The following is a 23,234-nucleotide window of genomic DNA, read 5'->3' as shown; positions in this document are numbered from 1 at the left end:
ATTACAGATAAAATCATTTAACTATCAAGATTGTTTTGCGCTACTTTGATATGTAACTCGAAAAACAAAAGAACATTGATTCACCCAGTTGATGTAAAAATAATGCTGGGTTAACTAATGTGGTACGGTTATTGTGTGCGTGTCTGTACTCGTTATATTGTCTCGTGTCGCCTCGCGCTTCGCTAGCGCTTTCTAATCTCTTTATATACCTTTTCTCCAAAACTGTACTCAATGGAGATCCGGAGATTATATTGGGCGATTTTGATATAATTTTAACTATAATGGGAATTGGGAAATTATGTTACTTGTAAAATTTTAAATATATTAAATCTAGGTAAGTTTAATGTGGATTTAATGCCATCTTCACGGTTATAGGGATTGTATTATTTTCAACTTATTGCTCAACATTTTAAGGAAGTGGCCTTGTTGTCTTTAAAAATGTATTTGCGAGTGTGTTTCGGTAAAACATAGTGTTGATCGCAGGTAAAAGGTCTACAGTTCCCGGGTTGCCACGACCCGAAATACTGTCGACTGGTGCTGCATCGTTCGAAGCTTCTCATGAAACCGGTCAGTGACAACCCTAGCCACTCCTTCGCCACTCTCGTCACATCCCTAGCCAGCGGTTGCACTCCCTTCGATTTATTTCTAGCTCGATGTTTTTATTTGGAGTATTATTTTTTTCTTCTCCTATGATGATTTCTTTTATTTTTTGGTTTTTCATTCCACGTGTAGTTCACTAGGCTGTTCACATAGTTGTGCCAGTTTGTTTTATCCATTCGTTCTCATTTTCTCCAGCAGTTTCCGAGATCAGCAGATTTTATTTCGTTTCGACCATGTTATTTTTTCGTTGTAGAGGTCCGTTTAGTAGATGTTTTCAGACCAGTGTTTCCGAAATATTATGTTAATTTCCCACTGTCTCTTTGCTACTGTATGTTGCGTTGTGTATTGCAATTTGTTTTATTAATTCTGTGAAGCATGATATGTTTACTTGTCTATGTTACTAACTTGCCTAATACGTCAAAGATTGGGAAATCTTGCCTATAAATTCAATTATAAACATGTACATTTTTTTGTAACAATCATGTTCTGTTTAGGTGCTGAAACACAAAATCGACAACATCAAAAGGATGGCAGCGCATCCCTCACAACCATTGTGTAAGTGATTGCTTACTGATTTTTGTATGAGTTATTGTAGCATAGACCCACCGAGCAAACTGTTCAGGTTTACGCTTCAAACTTGAGATTTTCTACCTGGTGGGTCTGTCTTTTCTATATACCAACATTGTTACCTGCTCTTACTCGTAATTCTTTCACCACCACATTGCAGACCTGACCGGTGGAGCGGACGGTTCAGTCCAACTCTGGGAATGGGGCCACCCGTCCTGCGTATGGTCACCGCGTCCTCCCGGCGCGTTCGCTAAAGTCACTCGAGTGAGGTTCTCGGACTACGGCAACAAGTTTGCCGCGTCTGACGCTGATGGTAACCTGGCGATGTGGCAGTTGCATCCAGCGCCTCATCAGGCTGGACATCCGCATGCCTCGCCTAGACCCTTCTTTGTGAGTTACCTTTATTCTAAGTTTAAATAAATGTGTGGCTAGTCTATCCTACCAATATGTTGTATATCTAATCTATAGTACCTAATATGATGAAGTGGAATCATTTTTTTGTTTATTGGTTTGTACTCTAAAGGCTCCGAAACTACTGAAAAGATTTGAAAGCCATACTATCCTCGAGTGATACGCTATATTTTTCCGAGTACGTTAGGAAGTTCCCCCGGGGCACAAAAACAAAACCACATGTTCTTCTTAAAATTATAATGCTATTTTAATTAATCTAATGTTGCATTTTTACAGATGCATCAATGTCACAGTAAAGGAATTAGCGATTTTGTTTTCCTCGGTTCCTGCAGTTTAGTTGCTACAGGTAAGATACGTTAATCACATAGAGAAAATATTATCTTTATTGAACAATTAATTGCTAATTAATAATGTTATTTTATTATTATTACAGCTGGACATAGTTCTGAGAGTAAAAACGTTGCCATATGGGACACGTTGATGCCCACGAAGAAAGCTTTAGTGGTTTGTGAGTATGCTGTTTTGGTTTCTTTCCATATAAGTTACACTGATGTGGTTGACTAATCTTAGTTTCCCCAAACAAAACCTTTTTGAAACATGTTCCCCAAGATGTCCTTCTTCAATGTTAGTTCATTGTAACTGGTACCTACTTGCTATAGTTCAATACCCAGCGCTGTAGGTATGGGCAAATTACTTCCAGCCTAGGGCATGCCTTTGACTAGCAATGTACGTTTCTAGGTTGTGACGGACGACGACGTAACGACTTGCTTCAACTTTATTGCCCGTCTTCATTACTGTATCCAAAAAATCTTTGTCCAGTCAGACATAGGTTGATGTTGAAAGCCCAAATGATATAATGTTCGTACGTGCAGCGTGGACGTGCCACGAGGGCGGCGCGGCGTGCGTGGCGTGGGCGGGCGCGCTGGGCGCGCTGGTGTCGTGCGGGCGGCGCGGCGACGTGCTGGTGTGGGACCTGCGCGCGCGCGCCGTGCGCCACCGCCTGCACGCGCACCACGCGCCCATCAAGTGCGTCGCGCTGTCGCCCAGGGAGGACTACTACGCTATCGGCGCCGCTGATGGTGACATCAAGGTAACGGCCTACCTTGTATTACTTTTCTGAGAAGGGTGAAGCGAATGCTACCGTTGAAGAAGTTTTCTTGAATATAAAACAGTTACAAAGTCAATAATTTTGAGAATAAAAAACTGGTACCTATGCCATTTGTGTATTATTGTTTTTTAGGGTTATTGGGGTTTAAAAATAACCTATTTTTGAAGGAAATACAAAAGTTTGACCTACCAGTATCCTAATCAACATGTAAAAACTTATTTCCAGGTGTTCTCGCTAACGACACATCAGTTGCTGTACACGTTCGCAGGGGAACATGCTAGAAGTTCCTTCTTCAAACACATTGGCCAGGGCGTCACGCAAATACATATCGGTATGTTTTCTTTTGCTTTTGACATGCTTTATACAAAATTTTGCTTTGTATGTATTGTAAGGACATATTACCATAAATCATGTATTTAAATGATGTGTAGACAACGCCGGGCGTCTGTTCTCGTGCGGCGCGGACGGCACGATGAAAGTGCGGAAGTTGCCGGAGCGAGACTCGCCGCTGCCTCATCAACCGCAGTATTAGCTCGCGCCTGTCACTTCAATACATGGTAAGTTGTATATTTATTATGTAGGGAAAAAAAGAGGTATGAAGTTATGTAGTTCAAAATGAACAATGTAATTTCTGTTGCAGGTGAGGAGACGCAGTATAGAGCATAATGTGGTCCGGCGCCCCGCGTCTAGCCTTACGCCCCCTTGTGATGTACCTATTTATCGTTGTTGCTATTCAAATGTTACGAGTATGATGATCATTATACGCCGTTAGACTAGTCACTGAGTAGGCGATGTTGTATCTTATAATGTATTTAAAATGTTAATGAATCTTTAGTTATTTCTAGTGTGAAATATTCGCTATTTTTAACTTAATAAAACATGTCCTAGATAAATATATAATTTATTTATTAGCACTGGCTGTCAGTCGACCGGCTGCAGCCGCGGCAGTGGCTGGCCTAAGTCGCGAGTCGCGCGGCATAGCATACGTTAGTGTAACCTTATTGTATGATGTGGTGTATTTTTAGAATTTGTAAAGTGCAATAACTAACTCGATGCTATTAACTTATGAAACCGACTACTGACGACGTCGAAGCCTTTACTAGATAACAGTTTAGCTCTTTTAAACGATTTAGCTTATTATATGAGCGCATATAACTTGTTGACGCATAATAAATACTATTTATTAAATACATAGGTATATATCAATCTATCCCTATATAAATGGTCGTTGGCTTACTGTAACATGTTTATAACTATTTAATGACGTCGACGCGATGCCAATCGGTCGCCGTTGCGTTGCATATAACATTATTAAACTTAATCCCCTTGTATGGCACCTCTCATGTTTCTAGTAGTAAGTATTATATTGTTATCTATGTATTCTATATGTGATGTATTCGAGATTATACGTTCATGTTATTTTTAAAGCAATATTTTGTTCCAAGAAAGCATTTCTAAACGAAGCAATAAAATTATAAATATCAAATATTTTATGTACTTTCCTGTGCTTTATTTTAACAGTATTATACGTTTGTGGTGAGAAAAATAACGAAATTATTGTAGAATCTGTATAGCCTGCAATGTGTTCTATATCTAAACTGCGCTTGTGATACATACAGTGATATATTTCTAATCAAATTATAACACTTTTCCAATATATTAACAAAAAAATATCTTAATCTTAAATTTTATTTTATTTATGTATTTTAAAATTTATTTATTGTTGAATTAGTAAAATCTAGCAACATAAACTAACACAGTCCCTTGTATCGTACTAACACGTTAGTAATAATCACTACCTAATAGAAAATAATTCATAATATTGATGTTAGTCATATTATTAAATCCGTTGACTAAATATAACAATTTCGTTTAAATGAAACCCTATTCTGAGTGAAATAAAAGACATTGGTTTCGTTGTTTCTCTTTGGTTATCTATTTATAATATTTTTTAGGTTAATGACTGAACACCAAAGTTTATTCTATCGAACATAATTTGTATAGTTGCTACATAAAATATGAAATTCAATATCGTAAGTTACCAAATTTACGCTTTATGAATGAAATTCGCACAAGATATGGATGCAAAGGAATGTATTGCATAGTTCTAATTTCATCACCGGTTCAACACCTGTTCAATAAGTCAATTATTGTCGAATCCTATAAACGTGTAAAGTAACTTCTTTATTAGCTGGCAGAACTATCGCTGTTTCTGCTAGGTATCACCTTACGTGTCGTGTGTTTATAGATAGCTGTGATGTGTACGTGTAAATTGAATCTAATCGCAATCATGTTGGTCACATAGTTTCAAACACAAGGTACTGTAACGCGCAAACCGACAACGGGATTGCTTCATGTAGCTTCGCTTCACATACATACGTACCTATCGAATGGACGCTATTGTACGCAGGTACGCAACATCCCTATTATCTTAGGGAAAACACGTTCTTTCAAATAAGTTGTAATTCACTGCACCTGTTACGATATAATAGTTGAATGAACAATGTTCAATGCTTATTTTGTTTTATTATTTATGAAGGAAACATTTAAAATAAAGTTTAACTCATAGTTATTGTTTTATTTCCTACTAAATATCCGATTTAAAATAAAGATGAAGTGGGAGGATCGTGCATTGTTCATTAGGGTATTGCAATGAAAAACAAAATGGGATCAACAATAATTTATTAAATAAGACAAGTGAGACGCGTCGAAGATTAAAATACCACAATAAGATTTCAGCACAAGATTCCTATAAACACAAACATTAATACCAAAGTGTGAATTATTATACCTGTCTTTTGTTTTTGAAATCATTTAACAATTTTTCGAGAAAAATATTTAGATCTCAATGGGGGGTGAGGGGGGGGTAAAACGTTGTTCTGACTTCATATTACAAGAAAACAGCGTCGCCAACAAAGACTATAACATGCACAGCACGCAAATAAAGCATGCGATGTTGTTGCAAAGATAGCATTGCAACATAATTAATTAAATATTTAACACAATACTACATTGCATTTTAAATGCAGCATAAACAAGATTACATGATATTAGTTTAAAATGTAAGTTAGTTCTCAATGCTTCATCTAAATATTATTTGTGTCTACTCTTTATACTTGAAGTTGGACAAACGTTAACGACTCTATTTAAATAGTTTCTTGTCTACATCACTCGCTTTTATTCCCAAATATTCAGTTACAAACTTTAATGCTTCATCCTGATTCAAAGTATGTTTTCCGAGCGGATTTTCTAAGAACAATGTAACCGATTTTGTGCCATTAGCGATATTAATGAATTTGCAGAACGGACTTGCTGCAGACTCGCTATCTTTAGGCTTTTTCGGTGCCGCTACCAACGTTTTAGAATTTAAGTTTGAAGTGTCAGTTACTTCCACCCCATTACACCATAACGTAAACTTCACGCCGTATAAACCAAATAGTACACTTACCTCTTTGTACAAGTTCTCTAAGCTTATAAACTTATTTGTTTTATCCTTAAGTATGATACTGGCTTGCTTACTCGAAACTCCAAACCGCGGTGTTAAATCTTGGAGAATAATATTTGCCCATGGATTCGCGGGAAGTTCTACCTCTTTCCTCCAAGTAATGACCAATTTTAACAACGCTCCTTTTAGTTCTTGGGTCTCTTCAATAACTACTGGCATAGATGGTTTGATTTGTTCGATTGTGATAAGAGGTCCTTTCACTGTGCTCTCGATGAACTCTCTGTGCAAATTTATGATACGCAAAATGTCGCTAGACTTGTTAACAGAGAAGTAAATATTAACGTCATCAGTTGGCACTAAATGAGCTTTCTTCCGTAATTTCTGGACTCTATTAATTATTTCCCTAGCGAAACCCTCGTCAAGCATATCCTGATCGGGAGTGACATTAAGAAGAATCAGCACATCATTGTCGCTATGAGCTTCGTATTGATCATTGCCTTGCGCCTGGAATATCATTCTCACTTCCGACACATCAATGCGATGTCCTACTAGTTCAATAAATCCATCAGCAATTAGTTTTTCACATTGCTCATTATTAAGATCTTTCAAACCTTGCGTAACTGCCTTAAAATCGCCTTTCAACCTTGTTCCTAGTATTTTATGATCTGGCTCTGCTCTCAGCGTAATGCCATACTTTTCTTTGTCACTTGTTAATAAGACTTTCTTAATATTTAGCTCTTCTAAGACATATCGTTCTAATGATTTTATGTCGTCCAGATATTTGGAATCACGGTGAATGACAACCATTTCTGGCAAAGGATACTTGATGGGTACTGTTTTTCTGTCCCTTACAACTCTGCCTAATTCGATAACTGCCTGCATTCTTTGCACGGCTCTTTCTATGTCAGTATCCACTAATTCTAACTTTGGATCAGACATCATGTTAAAGTGCACACTTTCGAGTGAATCGCCAGGTAAGAGTTGGCGCAGAGTCTTGTACATCAACTCAGTAAGGAAAGGAGTGAAAGGTGCCATGACTCGCACCATATCAAATAACACGCCGAATAACGTATCCAAAGCGACCTGGCAGTCTTTAACGCCACTCTCACCTTTCAACCTTTTCCTGTTCATTCTCAAATACCAGTTGGTAAGGTGATCAATAAACTTCGTCAACCTTGGCACGACAGTGTATAATCTATAAGCAGCCATCTCCTTTTTGACGAATTGGATAAGAGATTGCGTAAACGATGTAATCCACTTATCCATAACGTTTTCTCTGACAGCCTTTTCGTTAAACCTGTAGTCAATTTTATCCTCCTGAACAATTCTTTCAACATTTTGCATTAGGAATCTGAAAGCATTATACCATGGCAAAAACACGTCTTTTATAATGTCCCTAACGCCCTCTTCTTTAAATCGGAGATTTTCCGCTTTCACCACTGGAGAATTCACAAGATAAAGTCTTAAAGCATCGGCACCATACTTAGTTACAACTTCAAGAGGATCAGGGTAGTTCTTCTTTCTCTTCGACATTTTTTGCCCATCAGAAGCTAACACTAAACCATTAGCGATAAGGTTCTTAAATGGCGGTTTTTTAAACAGTGCTGTTGATAAGACAATAAGAGTATAAAACCAACCTCTTGTTTGATCAATACCTTCAGCAATGAAATTAGCAGGGAAAACTTCCTCAAACTCCTTTTTGTTTTCAAATGGATAATGACATTGAGCGTAAGGCATAGATCCTGATTCAAACCAACAGTCGAAGACTTCAGAAACTCTTTTAAGTGGCGGCTGCCCAGGTCGAGACGAAGGGATCTCCAAATGGTCAATGCTTTCCCTATGCAAATCTTTGACTTCTTTGCCAGTGAGGGCTTCTAATTCGGCAATGCTGCCAACACATACCACTTCCTGTCTATCACTTGAGATCCATAAAGGAATTGGCGTTCCCCAGTACCTATTACGACTGATGGCCCAGTCACGAGCTTCTTTGAGCCAGTTTCTAAACCTTTTCTCTTTCACATACTCTGGTACCCAATATGTAGCTTCACATGATTTCAGTAGTTCCTGATTCATTTGTTCAACGCGAACAAACCAAGAAGGTACAGCTTTGTAAATAAGAGGAGTTTCTGATCGCCAACAGAATGGATAACTATGCTTAACTTGACCTAACTGAACAAGTCTGTTCCGAGCCTTCAAATTAGCGATAATATTTTTATCTGCATCCTTAACATGCTGCCCCAAGAAGTCTTTGACTGGCTCCATAAACCTGCCACTAGGATCTACAGGGCATATTATATCCTGGTCTCGAGTGATGATCCCTGCTGCAAGACAAACTCTAAAATCGTCTTCACCAAAGTAAGGGGCTTGGTGAACAATACCAGTACCAGAGTCATCCGTTACATACCCATCAACCAGCACTTGGAAAGCTTTTGGACATTGATTAACAAAATAATCAAAAATTGGAGTATATTTAATGCCTCTAAGCTTCTCCCCAGCAAACTTATCTAGGATATCAAACTCATCAACATTTTTGAAAACAGCAGGAAACCTTGTTTCTTGTAAAACATAACAGTTACCTGTGCTCTTTTCTTTCACTTTTAAATAAATAAGTTTTGGATTGACACAGAGGGCTAGGTTACTGGGAAGAGTCCATGGAGTGGTGGTCCAAGCAAGCAATGAGAAGCCTTCAGCTGTAGGAAATGAAACTACAACTGCAGGATCTACAACATCTTTGTAGTTCTGTCCAGATTCGAAGTTAGACAGAGGGGTAGAACAGGCTGTGGAGTAAGGCATTACTTTCACACCTTGATACACCAAGCCTTTGTTGTACAGCTCCTTGAAAACCCACCAAATAGATTCCATGAACCACGGGTAAAGAGTTTTATAATCATTCTTGAAGTCTGAAACAAAAAAATAATTACTCACCAAAAATACAGGATATTATAATGCAGCGTATACTTTCAAAAGCTGTGAAAGTAGACGTATGTAAAGGAGCAAGTTAAAACTTACCAATCCAACGACCCATTCTTGTAACAATCATTTCCCACTCCCCAGCATACTTCATAACGATTTTACGACATTCTGCATTGTATTTATCAATGCCCATTTTTGCAACATCATCAGGGCCTTTGATTCCCAGAGCTTTATCAATTTCAAACTCGACAGGTAGCCCATGGCAATCCCAACCAAATCGCCTCTCTACGTGATATCCCTGAAATAACAATTTAATATTAACATCCAAGTAGGTTGAGCAGCTTTAAATTATTGTTTGAAACTTGTAAAAATTTTAAGCTTCTCTTAGAGAGATTAATAAGGATCAAAATTTAGATACAATGTCTGAAAAAATCTGAAAGATCTGAAAGAATAAATAAATTGTTTGTTTATCAATATTCACCTGTTGATGAGCATAGCGAGTGACAACATCCTTGATGGTTCCAGCAAGGATATGGCCATAATGTGGCAGTCCTGTAGCAAATGGTGGCCCATCGTAAAAGGAATACCTGTAAAATTAATTCATCATCAATATGAAAAAAGATAACTCACAATTTGTATTTAGAAGATTCCATATAAATATTAATATTGTTGGGTAATTTGATATGCACTTTTCGATGCATTCGCTTAATAACGCCCACCAAAATACATGCATTTAGAAAGTATTTATATGATGCAACACTAATGAAGTATTAGAAAATCAAAAACTAGTCTCATATTATAAGACTTTTGGTGCAATTTAGTGCAACATTTTTCATCACTGAGTATTTCGAATATAAAAGGAGAAATAATATAAAAGAATACTTAATAAAATGTAGTTTACTCTGTTTACCGTATGGATAAACTGTATAAAAGTGCTACCCCAACAGGAAGGTCTGTAGCTTATCAGAAATGCTCTGTACTTAGTGAACATGTATTGATAATACTATACTACAAAATATAATAATACTTTGTAACATAATAAAACTAATTGATCCCAAGAAATTTAAATTTTTCGCACAAACTAAGTAACCTTACCTCGGCTTATTTTTTGACTGCTTCAGACAAGTGTGAAAAGCATCGATTTCTTTCCAAAAGCTTAAAATTTTCTCCTCTTCTTTAGGAAAGTCAATATTTTCAGGTACTCTATTCACTTTTAGGGCCATGGTTATTTGTAGAATTTTATAACCTTTTCAATTCCACGCCATCATACTAACTTCACACCACGGTCGTAACAGTTCGTATAGAAAAACTATGTACGGAGGCTGGTTAAGATATTTAGTTTTGAAAATTAACGAGAGGTGGCGCTTTGTTCAATTTTGTATATTTTTTTTCGTTAGCAACATTATAATGTGGTGTTGCTATCGACTGTTTGTCAGTTCTTTATACGCAAAATACTTACGTCTCTGATTCTCGCCACAGAGTGTCTTTGGTTAGCACGTGTGCCTAGAATTTTCAGCCGTTTTAAGTGTTTTGGTGAACTTTTGTGACTTAGTTTTGTGTTTGTGTGTTGTCCTTGTGTTTGTCTCCAGTGGTGTACTGTTATTTCGGTAACTTACTAGTTGTTTATAAGCATAATGGATCAAAATAAACCTCCCGATCCCGATCCTCCCGACATCTCTGCATATGCTCCTCTTTCCCCCAACTATCCGCTATCCCAACTCGCTGATGTTGCTTGCAGCATCGCGGACTCCCAGACCCCATCAACCTCGTATACCAGGAAACGCTCCGGAGATGATGCTAACATTAGCGTGTCAACCCCGCCATCCAAACAACAAAGGAACCTAGTTGGCCGCAGCAGGTACTCAGCTACTGATAAGGCACCTTTTATCGTTCATGTCTCTCGATTGGAGCCCCAGCCTAACGCCGGTACCTCTCTACACCCTGTTACTTTCGGAATATTCCTACAAAAACATAATATTACTAACGTTGTCCGTGATGGTGTTAAAAAAGTTGGTAGGAACCGTGTGTCTGTAGAGTTTAAATCCCCTCAGGATGCAAACTCATTTATTATCAACAGCATTTTACATAAGAACTGCTATGTTGCCTCAATCCCCACTTTTAATATAACTAGGATGGGAGTTGTGACTGGTGTTCCCACAGATTTAAATGAAGAGGAAGCCCAAAAATACTTACAGGTCCCTTCAGGTTGTGGTGAAATCCTGAAAGTTCGTCGCATAAGCAGGAAAGTAGTTATAGATGGAGTAACTGAATTCAAGGCAACAGAGACATGTGTACTTACCTTTGATGGCCAAGTATTGCCTCAAAGAGTTTTTTGCTGTTACACTTCCCTTCCAGTTCAGCAATATGTTTATCCCACCATCCAGTGCCGTAAGTGCTGCAGGTTTGGTCATGTGGAACTAGTGTGTCGGTCCAAGCCTCGCTGCAGTAAGTGCGGCCATGATCACCCTGGTGATGGTTGCAGCACTTCTGAGGCGGAGGCATTCTGTGTGCTCTGCTCAGGGAATCATTTTGCAAATAGCAAGTCATGCCCGGAGTTGGGTAGACAGAAGGCCATTAAGACGGTTATGGCTGAGAAGTCCCTTTCATATGCTGAAGCTAGCAAATCTGTCCCACTTGCTTCTCGCAATTATGCGAATGCTGCAAAAGCAGTTCCCGCCCCCACTCAGTCATACCGCAAAACTGTTTTCCTTAAGCCAAGGACCCATGCCCCTCTATCTCCCTCTTATGATAAAGCTGCCCATCAGCAGATTATTAACTCCCTTGCACCTTCACAGCCTGATGGCTGCGCTCTGAATAACCCATTCATTGATAGTAATGTTTCCTCAATAATAGATATACTTATTAAACTTCTATCTACAATCCTATCCACCAATAATACCCAATTACCGTCCAACGTTGCCTACCAATTAACTAACCTTTTATCAAATATTAGAAATGGCGCCTCGCCAAGTATTCCTTCAATGGAATGTGAGGAGCGTGTGGCATAAAAAGCACGACCTCATATTCCTCCTCAACAAATTCAAGCCTCTGGCTTGCTCTGTAGCTGAGACTTGGCTCACCCCGAGTCTCAGTTTTAATATACCACTATTTAATATTCTCAGATGTGACAGATCTGATGGCTATGGAGGGTCGGCTCTCCTTGTTAATAATCGTGTCCCCCTCTCCACCTTGTCCCTTCCGGTTCTGGATGGTGATATGAATATAGTTGCGTGTAGAATCGAGGGTATCACTGTTTTATCGGTGTATATTTCCCATCCTCAGCGTAGGTTTTTAACCACCATTAGGGACATTTTGAATAGCATAGTAGGACCTGTGCTCGTCATGGGTGACTTCAACTGTCACCACTTTAGATGGGGCTCCAATCGTTGTGATTCGTTTGGGGAAGGTTTAGTAGAAATCTTGGATGATTTAGACCTTTGCATCTTAAATGATGGTAGCCCTACTCGTAGATCCCTTCCAGGACAGCAAAAGAGTTGTGTAGACCTCACATTCTGTTCAGTTGAGTTGGCGGCATCAATTCATTGGGAATGTACTACTCTGACGCATGGTAGCGACCATTTCCCCATTGTTGTAACTTTAATTAATAAAACTTATTTAGAGAAAACTTCTCCTCCACTATTGAAGTACAACTTGTCCAAACCTGATTGGTCGAAGTTTGCATCTTTACTGGAGGGGAAAATTAGTACGCTTCCAAATTTAAATTCAAGTTTCCAAGATTCTTCTGGTCACTGCCATGCTAAGAGCTGCTACGATGGCTTTATCTCGGCCATTACCTCAAGCGCAGACTCTACCTTTCCGTTGCGCAACTGTGCCAGAAATAAAATCCCGTCACCCCCGTGGTGGGATCAAGAATGCACATCGGTTATTAAAGAAAGAAAAGAGGCCGAAAAACAGTACAATGATGCGATGAATAGCGTCAATCTTATACGGTACAGACGAGTGTTAGCTCAATCTCGACGGCTTCTTCGCAAGAAGAAACGTCGCGGTTGGGTTAAGTTTTGCACTTCTCTATCCCCTTCCACTCCTATTTCAGCAGTTTGGAAGAGCATTAATCGTTTCAGGCGAGGCTGCTCCCCATCTATCTCTTCCCCTATCTCGAGACAAACTGCTGAATCCTTTTTCGACAAAATTGCTCCAGCCTATGTTCCTTCTTCCTCAGAACTTCTGCTCCCGTCTGTAAATATTTTGGACGATCCTATGAATGAACCATTTTCGTTGGAGGAACTTGATGCGGTGTTACGTCATGTTAGGGATTCCGCCCCAGGCATAGACGGCATACCGTACTCATTTGCAGTTCATTTTGGTTTTGAAGCAAAAAAGTATTTTTTAGGAATATTAAATTATTGTTATCAATTTGGTTGGGTTCCCGAACAGTGGAAAGCTCAGATAGTAATTCCCCTTTTGAAGCCCGGCAAGACTGCTGATGATCCGAATGGCCTTAGACCAATTGCTTTGTCCTCAGTGTTGGCCAAGATATTGGAACATTTAATTAAAAATAGACTTGAGTGGTTGGTGGAGTCTAGGGATTTACTGCCGAGCCATCAGTTTGGCTTTAGAAAGGGGCTTAGCACCATGGACAGTGTGGCAATTTTGGTTACTGATATCCGTACAGCCTTTTCCAAAAATGAATCTGCTGTAGCCACTTTCCTTGACATCTCTTCCGCATACGACAGCGTCCTTCTTCCAGTTCTCAGGCAAAAATTGCAACAGCTGAGGATTCCGGGTAAGATGGTACAATGTATATGCGCACTCCTCATGTCTCGCTCTTTGATGCTCAGAGTGCAGGGGGAGGTATTTGAGGTGAGACAGACGTGGAAGGGCCTTCCCCAAGGCTCAGTTCTGAGCCCACTACTATACAACCTGTATACAGCAGACATTGGCTCCTGCCTTAATTGTGACTGCCACCTTCTACAATACGCGGACGACCTAGTGTTGTATGTAGTAAATTCATCTATTGCGGACGCTGCCTCATCTCTCTGTCTCTCCCTGGACTCTCTGCACACATGGCTTTTGAACCATGGTCTCACGTTATCCGCCCCAAAAAGCTCGGTAGTGATTTTTTCCCGAAAACTACTGATCCCTCAGGTCTCAGTTAACATTCAAGGACAAGATATTCCCATAAATAATAAAACAAAATTTTTAGGCGTTTTCTTAGATTCAAAATTATCCGGGATTCACCACTTTAACTATTTGATCCAAAGATGCGAAAGAGCAATCTCCATCTTAAAAGCTCTCGCTGGTGTCTGGTGGGGGGCCCATCCCTTCACTATGAAACTGGTCTACAATGCCTTAGTCCGCAGTATCCTGGACTATGGGTCACACTTGGTGATTCCAAGCAACAAAGGTGCCTTGGCCGGTTTAGATAGGATTCAATCTCAATGCCTTCGAATCATCTCAGGTTGCATGAAGTCGTCGCCTATTAACGCCTTGCAGGTCGAATGCGCGGAACCTCCTCTAGCCCTGAGACGTCAGTACCTTGCTTCCCGTTTCCTATCCAGGGTTATTCCCAAGTCGTCCCACCCCCTCATCCCAAAACTCAGAGAGCTTGACACTCTTTGTCACAGCTCCAAATATTGGGAACACAAAGAAATCCCCCTATTCCTAAAAGCATACCGGTTTTTTCAAAATTTAGAATCCCCCATTGCTCCATATCCCAGACTTCCTCTATTTAATTACCCCTATGAAGTACTTTGCTTCACCCCTAAAATATTCTATAACATTGGCATATCCAAAAACTCCCCATCGGCAAATTCGGCCTTTAATGCGGTTTTGGGTGAACGATGGATTGGGTTTCAAAAGTTCTTCACGGATGCTTCCAAATCAAATGGTGGCTGTACTGGAGCCGCGGTTTACTATCAGAACTCTAAAATAATTTTGAAATTCAAATGTCCGAAGGAGTCTTCTGTATTTACAGGCGAGTGTGTGGCACTATTGGAAGCTTGTCGTTTTATAGAGTCCCATGAGATTAGCTATGGAGTTATCTTTACTGACTCCCTTAGCTGTCTCCAAGCCCTATCCCAGAATCCCTTTAGAACTAAACTCCATTTTCCTATTGTCCTGGATATTAAAAAGTCCCTTTTCTCCTGCACTAGGCAAGAGAAAGAAGTTCACTTAGTCTGGATTCCTAGCCATTGCGGTATAGCGGGCAATGAATGTGCCGATGCATTGGCCAAAGATGCGTGTTCATCTGAGTCTGCTGACCTTGTACACTTCTCCCTTCAAGGGCATGACCTGCTAAACCTCCCTAAATTGAGTCTTGAGACCTCGTGGCAGGAATGCTGGAACATCTCCAGCAAAAAGAAGGGTAGCTCTTATTTCGCCATTCAACCGGTTGTAAAACCAAAACCGTGGTTTTCAAAATTTAAAAAATACCCTAAAAGGGTAATTTCAGTCCTGTGCAGAATACGGTTAGGTCACTGTTGTACACCGGTCTTTCTGCGCAAAATTCGGGTGCAGGATTCATCCCTCTGCGAGTGTGGACTGGATGAGGGTACCCTGGACCATATATTTTTTGACTGTCCTAACAACTCATCCTTTGATTTATATGGTCGTCTCCAAAAACTTAAAATTCCTCTCCCTACTAATTTCCGTTCCCTCTTATCCCACTCCTGTCCAGAACTGCTCCAGATGCTGTTGATGTTTATACATCAAAACAATATTAAATTATAAACTGTGGCCTATATTTAGGCCTCAGTTTGTATGGTTGTGGTATATGTATGTTATGTGTTACTAACATTTTCTTGTTATTTTTATATATGTAAATGTATTTCTGTTTGTTTCAGTGCCGTCCTACTAACACATTAAGTTACACAAGATCGGCCACAGCTCCGTCTTAAATCAATATATAATTATTATTTTTATTTTTTTTTCATTAAAAGCACTACTTGCTTGTCATCCCACTTGTCATTGGCAGAATCGTCGAATTGACATCGACACGGATTGCCATATCCAAAAATAGAATAGAATAGACTTACGTCTCTAACTTTGAAATAAGCTTTTTCTTCAGAAAAAAAAGAGGAATGCAAACTTCAAAGCATCTAAATCATAAACAAAATATGTCTACACATGTGATCTACACTTACTTGTTGTTACTTGATATTTATTAAGGTAGAAAATCGCTTTGGTTTTTTCCAAGTGGTTTTGTAAATTTTTGTGTGTAATGGAACGCATATATGTCATGGCGTCCGGCCGGTACCCTTTAAAAGTTGTTGATTGTGTTGTGTGGTGCGTTCTCCTGTTTTTCCGTATATTTGTGGCTTTTCCGACAACGTTTGCTTTCCAAAGGACACCGAAATCTCCGCTTTAATTTTACACCTGTGCGCACTACTTTGGACTCCGAGTTTTCTCTTTACGATTTGGATTTGACGATATGGGATCTCCGTTCAGATGTTGTGTTCGTTATTGCACTACAACTCGCAGTAAGTTTTAAATATACTATTTTAATGTGGACTTTCCCATTATAAGTATATACAGTACAGTATTATAGGAGATACCGTAGAACAATAATAATATGTCTTCATTTACAGGTGATGATTGCAATGTTATTTTGCATTCATTTCCCAACCCCGATAAGGAAGAGGACAGATTTAGATCTTGGGTCTACTCAATTGGGGGAGATATTCTGGTTTTGGATAACCAATTTGTATTCAAAAACAGAAAAATATGCCACAAGCACTTCGAAAGTAAATACCATACAAGAAGTTCAAGATTAAGTGCTAATGCAGTTCCTACTTTGCATTTAAAAGGTACTTGAAATGTGTTTTTGCCTGAGTACAACTATAGATTTTTATCTATAATATTACTATATAGGTAACTATCTATACTATACTAATATTATAAAGAGGAAAGACTTGATTGTTTGTATTGAATAGGCTTCTAAACTACTAAACCGATTGAGATAAAATTTGGTATGGACATAGATTAAAACCCGGTGAAAGACTTGGATTGACACCCAGGATTTTTCAGGATGCGGGTGAAACCGCAGGCAGACAGCTAGTATAATATTAACAGGAAAGATTTAACTCAAAAACTACTGGTGTATCTACTTGGGAAACAAGTGAGACAAGTTGTTGCTGGATAAATACTGTCATGCATAGGATAGTTTTTATTTGAATATGAGAAGTAGTTCCCTTGGGATGTAGGTGAAACCGTGGGTGGACTGTACGTAGCTGTTTTCTGCAGCTTCACCCGTGTCCCGGGGGAACTTCTCCCCATACCTGGATAAAATATAGCCTATGTCACTCCCAGATAATATAAATATTTAATGGTGACAGAATTTTTAAAAATTTTCCAGTAGTGTTTGAGTTTATCCATTACAAACAAACAAACAAAGTTATCCTCTTTACAATATTAGTGTAGATGTAGACTAGCGCTATGCCTGTGAACGTAATTTGAATAAGCATTACTGCTCAAAACACTTTCTATTTATTTGGGAATGAGAAATTTTACTGCAGTAAAAAGTTGGCAATTAAATATGTGACCGACTCCACATTTGACACGATTTACATTTTGTTTTGCGTAATTATTACAATTAGTACTATGTTTTTAGTTTCAATTTAAACATGGCTTTGTAGCAGTTTCAACAATTATTCTATAGAGAAAAAATGCCAACCAAGGATATTTTGAAATATCATTTATTTAGTAAAATATAAATGTGACTGACACTACATGCAAAAGGAAGTTGTTTTCGAGAGAATTTTTAAAGTTAAATAACCTTCCTTCGTCAAAGATTAAAAAAAGGCACAATTTATTAAAAAAAAAAGAATAAGTGCTTTATCAAAAGTTTCTAAAAGTATATGTATTTCATTTACAGGCATACCTTGTAAAAGACCATTATCAGATGTTACCAATGTGACCAGTTACAATCCAATATTTGCTCAACCTTCAACATCCACAGCAGGTAAGCCATAATTTTGTTACTGAGGTAATCTTGAAAGCATGTTAGTGTTATTCAGTAAAGTGAAAAAGTTTAATTGTCACATCAACTTTATTTTTAAAGTAGTAAGTTTTTTTATTTGATAGAGTTAATATATGATTGTTGCACTTGACTTAACATTGGTATAAAAAATATTTTGTAAATTATTTGTGATTTTTTCTTCAGAACTGGTTAACTTATTTTGGCAGGTCCACTTCATTCTGGTGAACCAATATCTATCAAGACCAGTGAACTTGAGAAGCTAGCAGAAGCAGGTAAATTTCTTAAAACACTTATAGTTTTAACTAGCTTCCGACCGCGGCTTCGCCCGCGTCCAGTTCGGTTATATCGCGTTTCCAAGAGAACTCTCCAAAAGTCCGGGATAAAAACTATCCTACGTTCTTTCTCAATGTCAACTCTATCTCTGTACCAAATTTTATTTAATTCCGTTCAGTGGTTTAGACGTGAAAGCGTAACAGACAGACAGACAGACAGAGTTACTTTCGCATTTATAATATTAGTAGGGAAGTAGGGATTTAACCCCTATTTCACCCCCACACTGGTAAAAAAAATAACTTTCAAAATGAACAAACGATTTTTTGTTTCTTATGACGTGATATTTGATGAACTTGTGTACTAACTTTCAACCCTTATTTCACCCCCCAGCTGGTCGAAATTTCAAAAATGCTAGAAAAAATGTTTAATGATTTCTTATCAAGTGCTTAAATATAAAGTTTCATGGTTTTATCTTTTAAAATTAAGAAATCCCATACAAACTTTCAACCTCTATTTCAACCCCTTCATCCCTTTTTTTCGAAATAAAAAGTAGCCTATGTTCTGTCTCGGGGTCTAAAGATTGTCTGTACCAAATTTCATCAAAATCGGTTGCGAGGATTAAGCGGGAAAGCGTAACAGACAGACAGAGTTACTTTCGCATTTATTATATTAGTTTGGATTAAAATCAGTTGATAGGTATGGTAGATATATTTATTTTCTACCATCAATGTGTATTATTCAAGTATTCTATACAATACCTAGGCAATTTATAGAATACTTGGGGTGTTTAGGGTTAAACAATGTATGAAAAATTGCAAATTTGATTGTCCATTAAATACTTTGCCTAGGTAATGTATACCATACCTGCTGGTTCTTCAGCAGTGTATATATATATATTTTATTATGTTTATACATAAATGCATTAATTTAATTTTTCAGATTTAGGCAAACCTGTAAAGACTTCAGGAGTAAAACATATTTCCCTAAAACAAGCAGCTGCAATGACAAAAAATGGTAAATATTTATTTCATAGATTGTATTAGTATACTATGTGGCGATAAGGTTATCACTAGGGAAATTGTTTATTTATTTAATACAATTATTAGATCAATAGTTAACTGTGTACTATTTTATGTGATACTGATAACATTATCGCTACACTGTATATTGCAGTAAGAATTTCAAAAATAGAGAATAGAGTTTTTGGTCACATAGAGAGGAAGATTGGGCTGAAGTAGATTTTCCTCCAAAATAATTAATTGAAAATCTCATTATGTCAAAGTCGCACTTGAATAAGTTAAGTTTTCAATTTCTATGAAAGAGATAATTGACCTACCTTTTAACAGGTTTTTTTTTTTCAGTACCAAACTTAGCGAATCTGCAAAAAACAATCAAGAAGTTACAACAAAAGAAAGAAAGTTACGCCACACGACTGAAAAGAGCCTTAAGACTTTCTGAAAATACCACTTTTCAGAAGTGCTTACAAAAATTTTCGACTTTGGCAGCCTTGTTTACAGTCATGCAATTTCGCGAAATTTCAAAAGGAAAAATGGGAAGAAGGTTCACAAAGGACGAAAAAATCATGGCTCTCAGTTTGTACAAACAGGGCCCAAAAGCATATAGATGGCTCAGTAAAATATTTATTTTACCATCTCCTATCACTCTGAGTCGTCTGATTTCCTGTGCTGGTCTAAGACCAGGAATCAACAAAAGGATATTTAACCAGTTGAAGAAAAGAGCCCAAAAAATGACAGAAAATGAAAAGTTATGCATTCTTCTGTTCGATGAAATATCTATTACACCTCATTATGACTATAATAGAAAACGAGATGCCATTACGGGATTTATTAATAATGGAAAACAAACAAACAGGAACATAGCGGATCATGCACTTGTTTTTATGTTAAGAGGGTTTGTAAATAATTACAAACAACCATTGGCTTACACATTTTGCAAAGGAACAACTTCCAAAGGAGATTTGAAACTTTTAATAAAAAATATTATTTCCGAATTGCAACAGTGTGGGTTTTATGTGCTTGCAACGGTCTGTGACCAAGGGACTACAAATGTTAGCGCTATAAACGAATTGATAGAAGAAAGAAGAGTTGATTATATAAGAAAAAATCTAAATTTTAAGCATCAAATATTTGAAGTCAATGGCAAGGAAATAATACCTATTTTTGACACCCCCCACTTAATAAAAGGGATTAGGAATAATTTAATTACCAAGAATTTGAAGTGCATTATAGAAGATGAAGTTAAAATTGCGAAGTGGGACCACCTAATTAAACTTCATGAGGAAAATCCTTCTTATAAAGGTATACGATTAATTAAAAATCTTACAGAAGCCCACATTGATCCAAAGAAAATCCCCAAGATGAAGGTTAAGATGGCAACTCAAATATTTAGTCAAACAGTCGCTACCAGTATGGGATACCTAGCAGGTGAGTAGTAATACACGCAAAGTACTGGCACGGGTCTTGAATGCTGACCTTCAGCTGCGCACATGCGAAATTTTGGGTTATACTGAGTTTACAATGCGAAAAGCGCCCCCACTCTACGCCGAGCGTTCAAGATCTGTCCCGATACCTATAATAAAATTTGTACAGATAAGTGGTAATTATACACTTTCCTGAGCCTAAAGTATTTACTAAAACTTGATAATGTGTTTGTTTATAGAAAACTAGCTTTCGTCAGCGGTTTCACCAGCTTCTTGAGGGAACTACTATATGTTTTTCCGATGAAGGCTATATTACTGCCAAGTTTAATCCCAATCGAGGTTCCAAATGAGGTTTCTAATATAATAAGGAAAGATTTGTATTTTTGTGTGTTGAGTAAACTCAAAAATTAGTGATCCAATTGAGATTAAAATTTGTATAGACATAGATTTAAATCCGAGGAATAACATAATGATAGTTTTTATCAGTTCCCTCACGACGCTGGTGAAATCGCGGGCGGACAGCTAGTAGTCATTATACCAAACATGATTTCGAAGTTTCATAAAGCACCAATTACCTGATCACTAGTAATATGCAATACAAAGTTTCTTAGGGATCATTTAAATTAAATTAATTTTATTTCTACTTTTCAGATAAAAGAATACTTCCTTCGGAGTGCAAAGATACCGCAGACGTATTGATGTTTTTCGATCAACTTTTCGACTCTATGAATGGCAGTTTTGAAAATTCAAAAAAAAGAAGCGGTAAAGTGCTGTTAAAATCAGTCACCCCAAAATCTGATCACAGTAAGGTATGGGCGAGGGCAAAAAAAGTTTTAAAATCTATGAAGTTTATTGGTAGAGGAGGAAGGGAAGGTAGTGTGCCATCAATTACAAACTGGTTACGTACGCTGGAAAATATTGAAGTTTTAAAAAATAAGGCATTCAATGAATATAATATAAAATCATTCTGGATGAGACACTTAAATCAAGATCCATTAGAGAATTTTTTTGGCTGTATACGGTCTCATGGATACAGAAATATATCACCAACCCCATCTGGCTTTGAGTCAGCTTTTGCAAGCTTATTAATAAATAATTTATCAAGTAGTCATTCTGTAGGGTCAAATTGTGAAGAAGATGACTGTAAAATTTTTCAATCAATGGACTACTTATTAAAAAAGGAGGATATTAATGAACTCACAGAAATAAATGAAATAGATATCGATGATATTAATTGCGAAATTATAGATTTTAATGAAAAAAAAAGTAATCCAAAAATTATAAGCCAACTCAGCTACGTAACCGGCTATGTAATAAAACAGGCAAAAAAAAATGTATTTAAAAATTGCAAAAATTGTAAAGCAATTTTATATTGTAATGAAGAAGAAGAACAAGAAATAAATGAATATATAAAAATAAGAGAGTACTCTTCGTTTAAATCACTCGCCTACCCTTCCGAAAACACAACAAAACTATTCTCTGCAATCCAAGACGTAGTCACTTATATTTTAAAAAGAAAAAGTGATATGCCTCGCATAAAAAATTATATAAAGACAATTTTGTACACAGTCATAGATTTTAGTTTTTTGACTTGCCCAGACCACAAAAGCGAGTTGACAGATTTTTTATTTGACTTTTCTTCAAGATTTTTTATAAATAACTGGTGCCGGGATGTAAATTTGTTATTAAATGGCACCAGGACAGAAAAAGATGAAGATGATAGCATTAAAGAACGGGCTATTACTTATTATAATAAAAGACACATTATCAAATCATAATAATGATTGTTTTATTTTTTATTCCCTTAGAACTTTTATACTGTGTTCATCTACCGTTTCTCTGTACTGATAATTAATATTTTTCTGTACTATCATAAACATCAGTTCAGACGAAACGGTAGATGAATTCAGATTTAGGTAAGATTTTTGTGCAACAGAGCTATATAATGGTTTTGCTAGCTATAGGTATATACATAGCAAGTTGTAGTTCCTAAAATAAACAAAGGATGGCGCTGTACTGCATTGGCCACTGATAACTCTATTCTTGTAATGTACTCTGTGCTTCACACAGATAAAATTAAACTGAATGAAACGTTTAGGTTGAAACGTCATTTTGCCATACAACTTTTGAGAAGCAGATTACACAACTCGGACACGAAATGACACGAGTACAAAAAAACGTAAATGAATGTCTTTATTGGAAAATGCTAAATAAAATGTAATTTCACCCCAGAAGAATATTATTATTTATTTTGCTCATAAAAATACTGTGCAAAGCAGATTTTACCCTACATAGAGTAGAAAATGACTTGCGGGTGCGCTACCTTAACCCTTAACCGCAGGAGGTTTCATTACATACCTATGTCAATAGTATTTTTTGTATGGGACTGAAAGGTATTAACATTCAAAATCCGCCTTTCCACTTGGGATTATCTACCTATCGATTTCAAAGACCGAAGAAAGCAGTGTGACGTCACAAAATAAGCTTTGAGCCTCTCCCATGCCTCTCCTTCTTTGAAGGAAGTTTTTAGGGGTATGTG

The 23,234-nt window shown here is 37.5% G+C and overlaps 2 protein-coding genes across 8 annotated transcripts in view; one reads left to right on the top strand and one right to left on the bottom strand.

The window, feature by feature from the left end:
* Window positions 1-5,254, top strand: part of LOC124637173 (dmX-like protein 2) — a 63,105-nt gene extending 57,851 nt beyond the window's left edge. For 3 of the 7 annotated variants that reach the window (XM_047173528.1, XM_047173530.1, XM_047173526.1), the window contains 9 exons: window positions 484-567; window positions 1,095-1,155; window positions 1,328-1,557; window positions 1,855-1,924; window positions 2,012-2,086; window positions 2,451-2,668; window positions 2,912-3,017; window positions 3,118-3,243; window positions 3,327-5,254. In XM_047173528.1, the coding sequence (XP_047029484.1) occupies window positions 484-567; window positions 1,095-1,155; window positions 1,328-1,557; window positions 1,855-1,924; window positions 2,012-2,086; window positions 2,451-2,668; window positions 2,912-3,017; window positions 3,118-3,218 (945 nt within the window). In that variant the 3' untranslated portion in view covers window positions 3,219-3,243; window positions 3,327-5,254. Of the gene's footprint in view, window positions 1-483; window positions 568-1,094; window positions 1,156-1,327; window positions 1,558-1,854; window positions 1,925-2,011; window positions 2,087-2,450; window positions 2,669-2,911; window positions 3,018-3,117; window positions 3,244-3,320 lie in introns of all 7 variants that reach the window. The other 4 variants (XM_047173532.1, XM_047173531.1, XM_047173529.1 and 1 more) reach the window with 2 other exon arrangements.
* A 97-nt stretch (window positions 5,255-5,351) lies between these two features.
* Window positions 5,352-23,011, bottom strand: LOC124636767 (isoleucine--tRNA ligase, cytoplasmic). Its single transcript, XM_047172904.1, has 5 exons — window positions 22,764-23,011; window positions 10,140-10,325; window positions 9,526-9,631; window positions 9,141-9,342; window positions 5,352-9,031 (listed from the first exon to the last, which is right to left on the bottom strand). The coding sequence occupies exons 2-5, from the start codon at window positions 10,265-10,267 to the stop codon at window positions 5,829-5,831; spliced, it is 3,639 nt and encodes a 1,212-aa protein (XP_047028860.1). The 5' UTR covers window positions 10,268-10,325; window positions 22,764-23,011; the 3' UTR covers window positions 5,352-5,828.
* Window positions 23,012-23,234: the final 223 nt, after the last annotated feature.

This window comes from Helicoverpa zea, chromosome 15, assembly GCF_022581195.2.
Source record: "Helicoverpa zea isolate HzStark_Cry1AcR chromosome 15, ilHelZeax1.1, whole genome shotgun sequence".
In the NCBI taxonomy this organism is placed as follows: Eukaryota; Metazoa; Arthropoda; class Insecta; order Lepidoptera; family Noctuidae; genus Helicoverpa; species Helicoverpa zea.
The sequence above is the reverse complement of the archived record's forward strand: the minus strand, read 5'-3'. Positions and strand labels throughout refer to the sequence as shown.

Bases quoted from the DNA above. Each gene is read 5' to 3' on its own strand.
- LOC124636767 (XM_047172904.1), bottom strand. From the start codon at position 10,267: ATGGCCCTAAAAGTGAATAGAGTACCTGAAAATATTGACTTTCCTAAA. The intron at 9,632-10,139 runs GTAAGGTTACTT...TTAATTTTACAG, and splicing joins CAGTCAAAAAATAAGCCGAG to GTATTCCTTTTACGATGGGC. The intron at 9,032-9,140 runs GTAAGTTTTAAC...TTTTTGTTTCAG, and splicing joins AAGAATGGGTCGTTGGATTG to ACTTCAAGAATGATTATAAA.